Source organism: Chrysochloris asiatica, unplaced genomic scaffold (genome assembly GCF_000296735.1).
Source record: "Chrysochloris asiatica unplaced genomic scaffold, ChrAsi1.0 scaffold00136, whole genome shotgun sequence".
NCBI classification, from domain to species: domain Eukaryota; kingdom Metazoa; phylum Chordata; class Mammalia; order Afrosoricida; family Chrysochloridae; genus Chrysochloris; species Chrysochloris asiatica.
The window spans coordinates 3182763-3197524 of record NW_006408654.1 but is presented as its reverse complement, the minus strand read 5'-3'; the positions used below and the strand labels follow the sequence as shown (position 1 = coordinate 3197524).

The window sequence follows — 14762 nt, the reverse complement described above, 5'->3', positions numbered from 1 at the left end:
TGCTGGACTGCAAAGTTGGTTTGAACAGCAAGGTTGACAGTTGAAACGCACCAGTCACTCCTTGGAAACTCTATACAGGGTCACTTAACAACAACAACAGACTCCTAGTATGGTACTGTAGGATAAGCACTGAACTGGTAACCAAAAAGTCGGCAGTTCAAACCTAATAGCTGCTCATGGGAAACCCTATACAGGGTTGCTATAGAGGTTGCTAGCAGCCCAGTCTTTATCTTATAGGGTCACACCAGGACTCTGCAATGGCTCATAGAACTAAAGAATCACCAAAAAAAGATTTTTTTTCCCCGCAGAATCCACTGTATGGCATGCAACAACAATCCACACAGAGCTGATTAAATGCAGCTGTACTTACAACAGATTATGACCACCAGCCAGGGCTGTGGAGCAGATAGCCATATCTAGCCCAAGGCTACAGTCAAGATAAGAGGGCTTGCTATCTGGGTTGTTGTTGTTGTTATGTGCCTTGGAGTCGGTTCCGACTCATAGTGACCCTGTACAGGGTTTCCGAGGCTGTAACTTTTTATGGGAGCAGAAAGCCTCCTCCTTCTCCCGCGGAACAGCTGGCAGTTTCGAACTGCTGACCTTGAGGTTCACAGCTCGATTCGTAACCACTATGCTACCAGAGCTCCTTGCTATTTGGGTAGGGAGAGCTTTTTCTAATGGCAGCATTGTTGCTCTTATTGTTAGGTACCACTGAGTCAGTTCTAACTCAGAGAGACCCTATGCACAAAAGAATGAAATACTGCCTAATCCTCACAATTGATAGCCATGGCTTGCACGATCCACACAGTCAGAAGTCTATAACATAGTCAATAAATCACGGGTGAATAAATATCTTTGTGATATTCTCTGCTTTCAGCCAAGATCCATTTGATATCAGAAATGATATTGCTCGCTCCACGATCCATCTAATGTCACCAGTACCCCTAATTCCACGTCTTTGTCTAAATCCGGCTTGAACCTCTCAGTGTCAGTTCCCTGTCAATGTACTATTGACAAGCAGTTCCGTCATTGTACTATTACAATGTTTTTGAATTATCGTTAGCAAAATTTTAATTGCATGTGATATTAATGATATTGCCCAATGATTTCCACATTCCACTGGGCCACCTTTCTTTGAAATGAGAGCGATGTGGATCTCTTCTAATCAGTTGGCCAGGTAGCTGTCTTCCAAAATTCTTGGCACAGATGAGTGAGTGCCTCCAGTGCTGCATCAGTTTGTTGAAAGATTTCAATTTGTATTCCATCAATTCTGGAGCCTTGTTCTTTGCCAATGCTTTCAGTGCACCTTGAGCTTCTTCCTTCAGTATCATTGGTTCTTGGTTACATGCAGTAAGCCATAGTGAGTCTTTAGTTCTATGAGCCATTGCAGAGTCCTGGTGTGATACTATAAGGACTGGGCTGCTAACCACAAAGTTGGTAGTTCAAACCCACTCATTAGTCACTCCTTGGAAACCCTATACAGGGTCACTATGAGTCAGCAGATTCAACCGCACTTGACAACAACAATGAGTCATTACAGGGAATTATGGAACTCTAAGATGGGGGAGGAGCTCTGGTAGCATAGTGGTTACGAATCAGGCTACAAACCACAAGGTCAGCATTTTGAAACCACCAGCTGTGCTGTGTGAGAAAGATGAGGCTTTCTGCTCCTGTAAAGATTTACGGCCTCGGAAACCCTGTACAGGGTGGCTGAGTCGGAACCGACTCTACGGCACATAACCACCAAGATGGGGGAGGAGTCCTGGTATGGTGCTGTAGGATAAGCACCGGACTGCTAATTACAAAGTTGGCAGTTCAAACCTACCAGTTGGTCCTTGGAAACTCTATCCAGGGTCACTATGAGTCAACACCAACTCTCTGACACTTCACAAAAAGATAGGAGAGAAGAGTAGTTGATATCAGAAATGATGCAGTGTATAGCTATTTGGAAAAGCTGGGCATTTGGTAAATCTTTCATTTCTACCCAGTAGGGACTATTGTTAAGTACCCTAGAGTTGGTTCCAACTCAGTTTCCAAGGAGTGGCTGGTGGGTTTGAACCACCAACCTTGCAGTTAGCAGTCCAGTGTTTATCCTACAGTACCACACTAGGACTCTCCATTTGGAAAGTTAGCCATTTTGTCACATACTAAACAAATGATTTCAAGTCCATTAAGACTTGCTGTTGTTAAGTGTCGTCAAATTGGTTCCTACTCATAGCAACCCTGGATAGGGTTTCCAAGGAGTGACTAGTGAGTGGATTTGAACTGCCAACCTCATGGCTAGCAGTCCAGTGCTTATCCTACAGAGCTACACCAGGAGCCCCATTGGGACTAGTCGTGTCAGGCAAATAATCTTAAAATAAATTTATTTGTGTAGTATGTGTCAGAAAGGCTAGGTTTGCTGAAATAGCCCAGGATTTCTAGAATATGTAGTTTTGGGGAAAAGGGACACACAGGAGAATGAGAATCCTTTGGTTTCTGGATGACATAAAAATCGCCCATGGATTGAAGCAGTTGTTATATTGCAATCGGTTACCCTTGGCAAAAGCTAGTCTTGGGAAATATAAGTGGTGGTTCTTACTCCTGAGCAATTGACTGGTTGTTGTTAAGTGCCGTGGAGTCGTTTCCAACTCATAGTGACCCTGCACAGGGTTTCCAAGGCTGTAACCTTTACGGGAGCAGAACGCCTCATCTTTCTTCTGTGGAACTGCTGGTAGTTTCGAACTACCAACCTTGAGGTTAGCAGCCTGATTCATAACCACTATGCTACCAGAGCTCCTTAGTGGTGGTTATGTGCTGTGGAGTTGGTTCCAATTTACAGCAACACTGTATACGGTTTCCAAGGCTGTAAATCTTTATGGGAGCAGAAAGTCTATTTTTACTCTCACGAAACAGCTGGTAGTTTTGAACTGCTGATCATGAGATTAGCAGCCTGACTTGCAAACACTATGCTATCAGAGTTCCTTGAGCGGCTGACTAGTTGGATGCATATAGAAATGCAGAGTGATAAGGAAAGAGGTAGACAGACAAGGCAGAGAAAAGGATGTAAGGGCAGATTGAACAGTTATGTTAGAGCTAATACTGCTATTGTTGGGGTCAAGGGCCAACCAGGAAAGGAAAAATCAAGTTGAAAGAACAGAAGAACCCTAGGACTGGCCACCAAGAAAGTAGCCAGGGAGGGGAACAGGCAAAGTCAAGACACTACTGAAACCAGGGATATAGTATACAGGAGCTTCTTCAGTTTGTAGATTGGTATGATTAGCTTCCTGAGGAAGCATTACTAAAATGGATTGTTAGCATGCATAATTTAGGGGTATGCTGTAGAATGGACGAAGAGGTTTGGGTTGATTCAAGAACCAACAGATCATTATGAAACAATCAAATGATAATACAAGATACAGTTAGTTACACAGCAGTTTAATTTGAGAGGACAGCCAGCTTGGTGAACTGAATAAAATTAAACAGTAAGATTTGTTTACCCTGAGAAGGGCAACTGCACTTCTCCCCCTATCAATACCCAGTGGAACACTCTATAAAAGAGCAGCTAATGTACTGTTTATGAAGCCATCCTGGAATGACTTTATGGTTATCAGGATATTCACTCAATGAATATTCCCTTTACCAAGGCATGGAGACCCTTCTATGAAGCACCCCTTGCTGTCACTACAAAACAACCATCTGAGAAGCTTTGTTGGATTTGTTGACACAAATTCCTTGCATGGGTCTTATAGATAAAAGAAACATTAAGAGCGATTCAAAGGAGAATAGGAAGGGGGGGCAGCTTTCACTTTGGGAAGAACTTACTCAGCAGGAGATTTTTAGATGGTAACTAAGAAATAGGATGAGTGTAGGAGATTTTAATGGAGATGGGACAAAGGTTCTAATGCAGCAATATGGGAGGGTGGATGGCCCAACGGAAACTCCTGTTGGTTCCCCAGTGTTACAGAGGTTTAACCAAGTCTGCTCTAGTCGCTCCTGTCAGGAGGGAATTAATGATAAGAAGTCCATCTGGGACTATTTTTAGCAGCAGCTTAGCTAGTTGATCAAAATAAGGACTGATAAGAGGACCAGAGACATTCTGACTGCACTTCTTCCAACATAGATTGGTTTGTTCTTCTTCTCCAACACCAGATCTCATAAGCATAAGTTCTACAGTCTTCCTTATTCACTGTCCAACTTTCACATGCACATGAGGCTATTGAAAATACCAAGGCTTGGGTCAGGTGCACCTTAGTCATCAAGCTGACATCTTTGCACTTGAACACTTTAAAGAGATCTTGTGCACCACATATGCCTAATGCAATACGTTGTTTGCTGCTTCCATTGTGAATTTGAGCAAAATCAAGTCTTTGACAACTTCAGTCTTTTCTCCATTTATCACAATGTTGTTTGTTGGTCCAATAGTGAGGATTGTTATTTTATTTACATTTGAGGTGCAATCCATACTGCAGGTTGTGGTCTTTGATTTTCATCAGTGAATATTTTAAGTCCTCTTAACTTCCAGAAAGCAAGGCTATATCATCTGCAAATCACAGGTTGTTAATGAGTCTTCCTGCAATCCTGATGCCACTTTCTTCTTCATACAATTATAGCTTCTTGGATTATTAGCTCAGCACGCAGAGTGAATAAATGTGGCGAAAGGATACAACCCTGGCACACACCTTTCCTTATTTTAAACCATTCGGTATAACTTTCGTTCTGTTCTTACTGCCTGTTAGTCTATGCACAGGTTTCTCATGAGCACAACCAAGTGTTCTACAATAGTCATTATTCACAGTGTTATTCATAGTCTCTCATGATCCACACAGTTGAAACCTTTGCAAAGTCAATAAAGTACAAGTATACATCTTGCAAACAATAAACCACATGGAAACACTGTACCATACAATCCTTCAACATTGCAACTAGAGACATGATTCTTTTCTTCAGTTCTTTCAGCTTGAGAAATGCTGGATGTGTTCTTCTTGTTTGGTTAAGGGATTATTTTAGCTTCCTTAATTGAAGGTCTTAATATTGTCTGTTTTTAGTTGTTAAGTGCTGTCAAGTTGCTTCTGACCCATAGTGACTGTTATTCAGAGTTTCCAAGGAGCAGCTGGTGAGCTTAAACCACCAACCGTGTGGGTCAAACGGACCTTTCAGTCCAGCGCATGTCTAGAGTCTTAAATATATAAATTACTGAGGCTATAAAGTGGCACAGAAATAATATTAACCAGTTCTCCATATTAAACACTCTTCTGGCCCTTCCTTGGCCTGGCTTGTTGTTTTCGGAGAATGAATCTGTTTTCCTATTTTTGTTTACTACATCACAGTCCAGCCTCTCTTTCTAACTCTTGCTCATCTTGCTGCTCTCTGTCTCAGAACCTGATCATAAAATTAAAAGTCTTTAGTAAACCAGTCATTTAGAAAGGCAAATACTAGATATTTTAACTTTTATTAAATAAATCTGCAATATGAGACACTGAAAAAGAAAAGCTTTAGATGTATCTTTCCTGATTGTTGTTGTTGTTAAGTACCGTCGAGTCGGTTCCGACTCATAGTGACCCTGTACAGGTTTCCAAGACTGTAAATCTTTATGGGAGCAGAAAGCCTCATCTTACTCCCATGGAACAGCTGGTAGTTTTGAACCGCTGACCTTGAGATTAGCAGCTCGATTCGTAACCACTACGCTACCAGAGCTCCTTTCTTTCCTGATACAAACTATAAATCAAGTTGAGGGTCGATTCTGACTCAAAGCAACCCTGTATATAGTGTTTCTGAGAAGTGGCTAGTGAGTTTGAACTGCTGACCTTGCAGTTAGCAGCCGAGTGCTTATCCTATAGTGCCACTATAGTTATCCTATATGCCAGGACTCCTAGTTATTATATGACCTTGGACAAATTAATAAAAATATCAGTTTTGGATATGTAACTGTTAGATATATTACTGACTGAATATCATTCCTAGAATACTTGAATAAACAGAAGATGCATACAGTTTCATTCAACAAATTTGCACCATTCAATATCAACACTGTACTTAAACTGAGGATGCAGAAAATGAGAAATTTGAAGTCTCCTACACTACTGGTGTGGTGCTGTAGAATAAGCACTGGACTGGTAACTGCAAAATCGCTGGTTGAAACTCACCAACCACTCCCTGAGAGAAAGATAAGACTTTCTGCTCCCATCAAGATTTACAGCCTCAGGAACTTTATACAGAGTCTCTATGAGTTGGAACTGACTCAACAATGGTGTCTCACAATACGATTTAGTATAGTTTCACAACTTCAAAAAAATAAGAAAAGAAAACATCCATTTATAGGAAACACAGATGACTTTTTACTATTTCCACTGAAATATAAGATGAAGGAAATGAATTTTAAAATATGAAACTTAATTGCCTTACAGAATTAGTTGTTTTTTCATTCCATAAAACACTAAGGACTGGCTTTCCTATTTTTGTAGTTTTGTAGTTTTGGTGAGGATTGTACTGAATCTTTGGATAGACTAAGTTTTTTAATTATGACACTAAGAGTACAAACAACAAAAGAAAAAACAGATAAATTGGACTCCATCAGAATTAAACTTTAATATTAGGAAAATGCAAATCAAAACCACAGTGAGGTACAACTTCACACCTACTACACTGGCTACAATCAAAAGGAACTGTCTCTTAATTATTGTCTAATACAAGAGTGGAGTCCTGGTATGACACTGTAAGATAAACACTGGACTGCTACCCACACGGTCGGTGGTTCAAACCCATGAGCCGCTCCTCAGAAATAACTGAATGGTTCTTAACAGCAATAACAATAACAAGAGTTGTTGAGAATATAGAGAAACTAGAACCTTGATAAATTATTATAGAAATGTAAAACGGTACAGCTGCTTGGAAAACAATCTGGCAGTTCCTCAAAAGGTTAAGCATAGAACCACTATGTTGTTGTTGTTAAGTGCCATTGAGTCAGTCCTGATGCATAGTGAACCTCTACAGGTTTCCAAGTGGGTTTGAACTGCTGACCTTGTGGTTAGCAGTCCAGTGCTTATCCTACAGTGCCACACCAGGACTCCACAGAACCACTATATAACCCAACAATTCCACTCCGAGGCTACATCTGGGAGAACTGAAGACTTATTCTGCACAAAATCTCATACAGAAAGATTAATAGCAGCATTATTCAAAATAGCCAAAAAGTAGAAACACCCCAAATATCTATCAACTGAGTATTGGATAAACAAAATGTGGCTTATTCATACAATGGAATATGATTAAGCCATAAAAGAAATGAACCTTAAAAACATACACTATGAGACCATTTATACGAACTGTTCAGAATAGGTGAATCCATAGAGAAAAAAATAGAAGTATATTAGTTGCCAGGACGTGGGGGAGTGACTGCTAATATATACGGGTCTTCTTTTTGGCGTGATGGAAATGTTCTGCAATTAGATAATGGTGATGATTTTTTTTTAAATGTTGTGAATATCCCCAAAATCACTGAACTGTACACTTCAAAAGAGTGAATTTATGGTAGGAGTTAGATCACAAGACATTAAAAACAAAAAGGATAGCATACAATGGATAGACCATCAGTTTACAATCTAATGCCAAGTTTTATTCACTTTTTTTCATACAATATGCTGTCTTTCAAAATATACCTCAGAGTAACTCATGCATACAATAGGCACTCTATAAATATTTTGATTTTATATTTAGGTATTTTTTAGAATGACTAAAAATCCTGATGTAAAATCCCAGTTGGGAAGTGCATAATCTCATTGTAGACAAAATATATATAACTTTACAATAAACATTTTTATAAGAATTTGCCCAAAAGGGGGAACACTTACAATTTGGAAATTAAAAAATAAAAGTAAAAAGCAAGGTGAAACACAATACCAACGTATCTAGACAATGATCCCTGGATCAGTGGTGCTACAGGCCACGGGCTACCTGCACCCTGTGGTCTTGAGACTGTCTGACGTTCAGTTAAGAAGACAATTATAGACCTAAAACTTTCTGAACTAGAAATGCTGCATGAATATACGAGCACTCATTTGTCAAAAAATTAGCTACACTTCTTATGTGAACACAGAAAATACATACACACGTTTTCTTCTCGAACTTAAAAATGTCAGTGCTGTTCATCTTAAGCAACAAGAGTGATCCACAAGTAAGCATGAAGTCACTCTTACAGAAGCTAGGATAAATGATGTGGGAAATACGTTGGAAGATCAGCTCAGGAACATTAGTCCAAATATAAACCAACTCCTTGGATTTAAGAGCCTTTCAATGTTTTTAAAAAGTTAAACAGGCTGTTAACAACATGATAAATAGTTTCAGAATCCTTACTTTGGGTTGGAATGTCTAATAAACATTCACTCAAACTAGAAAAAAATCATTACAGCAGTATTATGGGAAGAAAAAATTAAAAGCAACCAAGTGCCTAACCACAGAAAAGTCATTATGCTCCTTTATAAACATAATCAAATACTCTATAACCACAAAAATGAAGATGTTTACTAACTATATTTTTCAAAAATTATATAATTCTATAAAACTTCAAATACACGGACTATTCCAATACATGGAAATGTATATATAAAAACTATTGAGTGAAAAAAGCAAAATCAAAAATATAGAGTGACTTATTAAGCGCCGTCAAATTGGTTCTGACTCATAGCAACTCTGTATAGGGTTTCTGAGGAGTCACTGGTGGGTTTGAACTACTGACTCTGTAGTTCAAACCGACCTTCGGTCTGGTGCATTATCCTGCAGCACCACACCAGGACTCCCATAAAGTGACTACAACCGTGTAAAAGTGAATATACAACAATAACAAAATTTAAATTTATAGACATAGATTAAATAGATTTTTCTCTTTGTTGCTTAAGATTATAGCAAAATAAAAAGAATATAGACTATTAGTTTAGATAAAACTATACTACTATACAATAAATATGGGACTATATGCAAACTTGGACTCCTGGTATGGCACTGTAGGATCAGCACTGGACTGGGGACCACAAAGTCGGCAGTTCAAACCCACCAGCTGCAACCTGGAAAGGGACCCTATACAAGGTTGCTATGAGTTGGAACCAACTGACAGCACTTAACAACAACACATATGCAAACTCCTAAAACAGAGATTTTTAAAACTATGAGTTGTACATCTTAAGCGCATTCTATAGGAGACCTGTTTTCATTTGCTGATCTTCATTTTACCGTACTCTCTGGGCCATGTATACAGTTATAATGCTCCTTTTAAACATAAAAAGAAAAATTAAAAGCACTGTCCAAAGAAGAAAACCAAGCAGCATGCTAACAAAATCTACCTACTTAATCTATTCTGCTCCAGCAAAAAGCCACTGTTAGAGGGTGTTAAAAAACTAATTCTATATACATATTTTACATAACATGTATTAACACTATAAATATTTTAAAGAATGGCTTTTTGATAATAATTTCAATATATACCTTATTCATGTAATTGCAAGTTATGTAAATTCAGTCTTCAGATTTATTATTGAAAATTATTCTCAACAAGATTTAGAAAATTATTAATTTCTTGGATAAAACATAGCATATTTAGAAGTCCGAAACCCAAGCAAGTCCCTTATTTCATTTCTGAATTTTGACAGATCTTGGCGTAGTTCATTTAAGTTTTCCACAGTTGCCTGATCTGTACTTTGCATCTTCTGTCTCATAGTAGTCAAGTAACGATGCACTAAACAGCACATCACTTTTTGGTAGTTTTCATCTCTCTTTTGTTTCAAGTTCCTCCATTCCTTGAAAAGAAACAATAATATGAAACTGAGGCGACGCAGAGACAAACTTTAACAGGGGAGACTTAAAAAATATTCACAGATACAAACACCTTTTCTAATGCTTTTTATTAGGTTTTATTTTTGCCACTACATGCTGCAAAAATAGTATTCAACATTTGTTTAAAACAAAAATAGCCAGCATATTTGTTTCATTTACTAAAATTATATATTTATCATAATTTAAAATATTAATTTTAGGAAGCTTCAGTTTATACTTGGGATCAGCAAACTATCCACCCATAGGCCAAATATAGCCCACATCCTGTATTCATATGATCTAAGAGCATTGGAAATTCAAAATATAACAATAATTGATTATAATTTTTATAATACAGGTCTATTAATAAGAATGCAATTATTTTTATCGTGAAGGATAACATTCTGATTAATTGGGGTTCAAAGTTAATGCTCCCTATCATCAAATTGGACTCCTGGTGTGGCACTATAAGGTCAGCACTGGACTGTGACCCATAGGTCGGCAGTTCAAACCCACCAGGTGCTCCCTGGAAATCTTATACAGGGTCACTATGAGTCAGAACCGACTCAATGGCACTTAACAACAACAAGAGCTATGAAAGGTTTTTACAGATGAACATTTACAATCAGTTTGATAATGCTGTTGATTTTATTAAGTGCCTTCAAGTCAGTTCCAACTCATAGCAACCTAGTATAGGATTTCCAAGAAGCAGCTGGTGTGTTTGTACATTTTGAATTTTCTCAAAAAATTTTGTGGAAATTTGTTTTTCCCACTGTATAAGTACTCAAAGAAAATATTTTATTTTGTCTCTTGGTCTTTAAAGTATAAAATGTTGGCAAATTAGAAAATTCAGTAAATTATTAAAACACGTGGAGTCCTGGTACAGCACTGTAGGATAAGCAGCAACTTGGAAACCCTATACAGGGTTGCTATGAGTGAGTCATAATGGAGTCAGTGGCACTTAACAACAACAACCCACACATCTGTATACATTTGTACAAATTTTACTAACTAGTATATATATATATATATATATACACACATGCATATATGTGCATATATACACAAAGAGGCCCACCACTTGTCTGTCAATTTGTGGTACTGTAGTGGCTTATATGTTGCTGTAATGCTGGAAGCTATGCCACTGGTATTTTAAATACCAGCATGGCTACCCATGGTGGACAGGTTTCAGCTGAGCTTCCTGACTAAGACAGACTAGGAAGAAGGAAAGGTGGACTACTTCTGGATGGCTGGTCACTAAAAACCTATGTATATCAGTGAAACATTGTCAGATAAAGTGCTGGAAGATGAGTCCCTCAGTTTGGAAGGCAATCAAAGCCTGAATAGGGAAGAGCTGCCACCACAAAGTAGAGTTGAGGATCATGACAGGAATATAGTAACGCTTTCAGGACCTTCATTTGCTGATGGAGCACAACTCAGAATGAGGAGAAATAGCTGCAAATACCCATTAATAAGCAGAAAATGAATCTAGGAAAATTGAAAGTTATCAAAAAATTAAATGGAACACATAAAGACCGATATCCTAGGCATTGTTGTTGTTAAGTGCAGTTGAGTCAGTTCTGACCCACAGCGACCCTGTATAGGGTTTCCAAGGAGCAGGTGGTGAGCTTGAACTGCCAACCTTGTGGTTCAAACCGAGTTTGCAGTCCAGCACATTAACCCACAGCACCACACCTAGGCATTAGTGAACTGAAATGGACTGGTATTGTATATTTTGAATCAGAATATAATATGCTTATTATGCTGGGAATGACAAATCCAAGAGGAATGTTGTCACTTTCATCATCAAAAAGAACATTTCAAGATATATCTTAAAGTACAATACATCTATGATAGGATGATATTCATATGTTAACAAGAAAGACCAGTTAATACCACTATTATTCACATTTACACACCAACCACTAAAGTCAATGAAGATGAAATTGAAGAATGCTACGAACTTCCTCAGCCTGAAATTGATGACATATGTAATCAGGATGAATAATTAATGATCACTGATAACTGAGATGCAAAGTTTGGAAACAAAGAAGAAGAAGAATAGGTTGTTGGAAAATATGACCTTGGTGATAGAAATGATACTAAAAACCACCTGATAGAATTTTACAAGCTCAACAACTTATTCATTGCAAATACTTTTTTTTTTTTTTAACAACATTTGTTGTTGTTGTTGTTGTTAAGTGCCGTCGAGTCGGTTCCGACCCATAGCGACCCCAACATAGAAGTTAGTTATATACACAGACGTCACCAGATGGAATACATAGGAATCAAATTGACTATGTCTGTGTGAAGAGATGATGGAGAAGCTCAATATCATCAGCCAAAACAAAGCCAGGGCAGACTGTGGAACAGATCAACTGGTCACAGGTAAATTCAGGCTGAAGCTGAAGAAAATTAAATAAGTCCATGAGAGCCAAAATATGAACATATCCTACCTGAATTCAAAGACCATCTCAAGAACAGATTTGATGTTTTAAACACTAAACAGACAAGCTGTGAGATGAAATCAAGAATATTATAAAGGAAGAAAGTAAAAGGTCATTAAAAAGGAGTTACATGGCAAGCTTCATGGGTAATCCAGGCGTCCTGCGCGAATGCAGAGGTGTTGACTGTTGCTGTCATGGTTTGTCTGCTAAACTGCATCGCCGCTGTGTCCCAAAACATGGGTATGGGCAAGAACGGAGATCTGCCCAGGCCCCCACTTAGAAATGAATTCAGATATTTCCAAAGAATGACCATGACCACGACCTTTTCAGTAGAAGATAAACAGAATTTGGTGATTACAGGTAGACCTCGTTCTCCATTCCTGAAAAGAATGGACCTTTGAAAGAGGGAATTAACTTGGTTCTCAGTAGAGAACTCAAGGAACGCCCACAAGGAGCTCATTTACTTTCCAAAAGTCTGGATGATGCATTAAAATTTGTTGAGCAGCCAGAATTAGGGAATAAAGTAGACATAGTTTGGATAGTAGAAGGCAGCTCTGTGTACAAGGATGCCATGAACCAGCCAGGGCACGTTAGATTGTCTGTGACAAGGATCATGCAGGAATTTGAAAGTGACACATTTTTTCCTGAAATTGATTTAGAGAAATACAAACTTCTCCCAGGTGTTCTTTCTGATATTCAAGAAGAGAAAGGCATTAAGTACAAGTACAAATTTGAAGTATATAAAAAGAATGATTAATATGAAGTCATCTCATTTACTTCAAGTTGTTATCTTTGTCTACAAAGAATTACGTATTTTAACATTTGGAAACACATTTTGGTGGCTTTCAAACTGTGGATAATTGTTTCTAAGCAGTGTTTTGCTTATTCCTCCATCAATCCTAAACAGACTATCAGATATCATTTGTGAAACATTTTTTGTTATACCTACCATTTTTTCTTCCTCACAGGCCAGAATTGGGTCTGTACCTGCTTATGCATACAGGCGTGTCTGCTAAGACAGCTAAAAGTGAGAGACCCTCTGGTAGCATGAGTTAATATCAAGGCCTATAGGGGAGCAGTTAGATAGATTAAACCAAATGGTGGGAATCCAATACAATCAGAAAGATTGTAGTCCAGGCTTTCAAAAAAATTTTATCAAAATAAGGACTGTGAGTTATCCTGAGCAGATCTGGTCAAAGTTCTTTTTACTCTGATGGTATCAATGAATTCAGAACTCCAGTATATTAAGTAGAAACAGTACAGAGGCAGTCAGAAGACTAATTTTTGATGATAAAACAGAAGAAAAGGTCTGAGACCTTTAGAAGTTTTGTTTCTGAAATTTCCATGAAATTCTATGGTATGTTTCTTTTTTTGAAAATGAAAAACAGAGGACTCTAATAGCAAGCATTAAAATTAAAGTGTTAAAATAAAAAATTAAAAGATATAATGGATTAAAAATGGCTATTACTAGAAACCAAAATTAGTGAGTCCAAAAATAAAGTTCACAAAATTAAAAGTTGAAAATTAAAATATTTTTACTAATTATGGAATCCTGGTGGTGTACTGGGTTTCGCGTTGGGCTTCAAATTGCAAGGTCAGTGGTTCAAGCCCATCAGCTGCTCTGTGGTATAAATATGAGGCTGTCTGCTCCCATAGAGACTAGTAACCTTGGAAACGGAGGAGCAATTTTACTCTATACTACAGCGTCACTGTGAATCGGAAATGACTCCATGGCAGTAAGTTTATGTTGGCAAAGATTATTATGGCATCCAAATAAATAGCATTTTCTGTATTGTAAATTGTTAAAACCATTTCAAAGTGTAAATTAACAATTAAAACTCAAAATGTTCTGGTTTTGAACCCAGAAATTCCACTTCTAGAAATTCTTCACAAAAAAATGGGCTCAAGAGTATTTATTGTAGCTTTTTTAACTTCAACATAGGCCAAATGTTGATTATTAAAGAAATGATCAACCAAGATATCTATAAAATTTTATATTCTGCTGTGGTTTAAAAGAATTAGGTGCTATCAGACAATACCTAAAAATTGCTAAGTGAAAGAAGCAAATTGTGTACAATGTCCAGAATTTTTTTATAATTATTAATATAGAGAGAAAAATATATATTATTTGACATAAAAATAAAGAAGGTCATTAAAAAGACAGTAAAGACTCTGAATCTTGGGCTCTACGGTAGAGATGAAAAGCAAATGGAAGAAATGAGGAGGTGAAAAAAGCTGAACCGAAAATTTCAAAGGGCATCTCGAGAAGACAAAGTCAAGTATTATAATGAAATGTGCAAGGACCTGGAATTAGAAAACTAAAACGGAAGACCACGTCCGGCATTTTTTCAAGCTGAAAGAACTGAAGGAAAAAATTAAGCCTTGACATGAAATACTACTGAAGGATTCTGTGGGCAAAATATTGAATGATGTAGAAAGCATCAAAAGAAGATGGGAGTCCCTCATCTGATTCAGTTATGCTTGTTAGTAATCGCATACATGAGCCCTGGATATCCACAGATAAATGTAAAA

At 37.7% G+C, this 14762-nt stretch overlaps 1 protein-coding gene and 1 pseudogene across 1 annotated transcript in view; one reads left to right on the top strand and one right to left on the bottom strand.

Moving 5' to 3' along the window:
• Window positions 1-9539: 9539 nt before the first annotated feature.
• The window catches only part of TRPC1 (transient receptor potential cation channel, subfamily C, member 1), a 112851-nt gene continuing 107628 nt past the window's right edge, over window positions 9540-14762 (bottom strand). The window contains exon 16 of the mRNA XM_006869858.1: window positions 9540-9767. Within this exon, the coding sequence (XP_006869920.1) occupies window positions 9540-9767 (228 nt within the window). The remainder of the gene's footprint in view (window positions 9768-14762) is intronic.
• LOC102828064 lies at window positions 12425-12987 on the top strand (annotated as a pseudogene).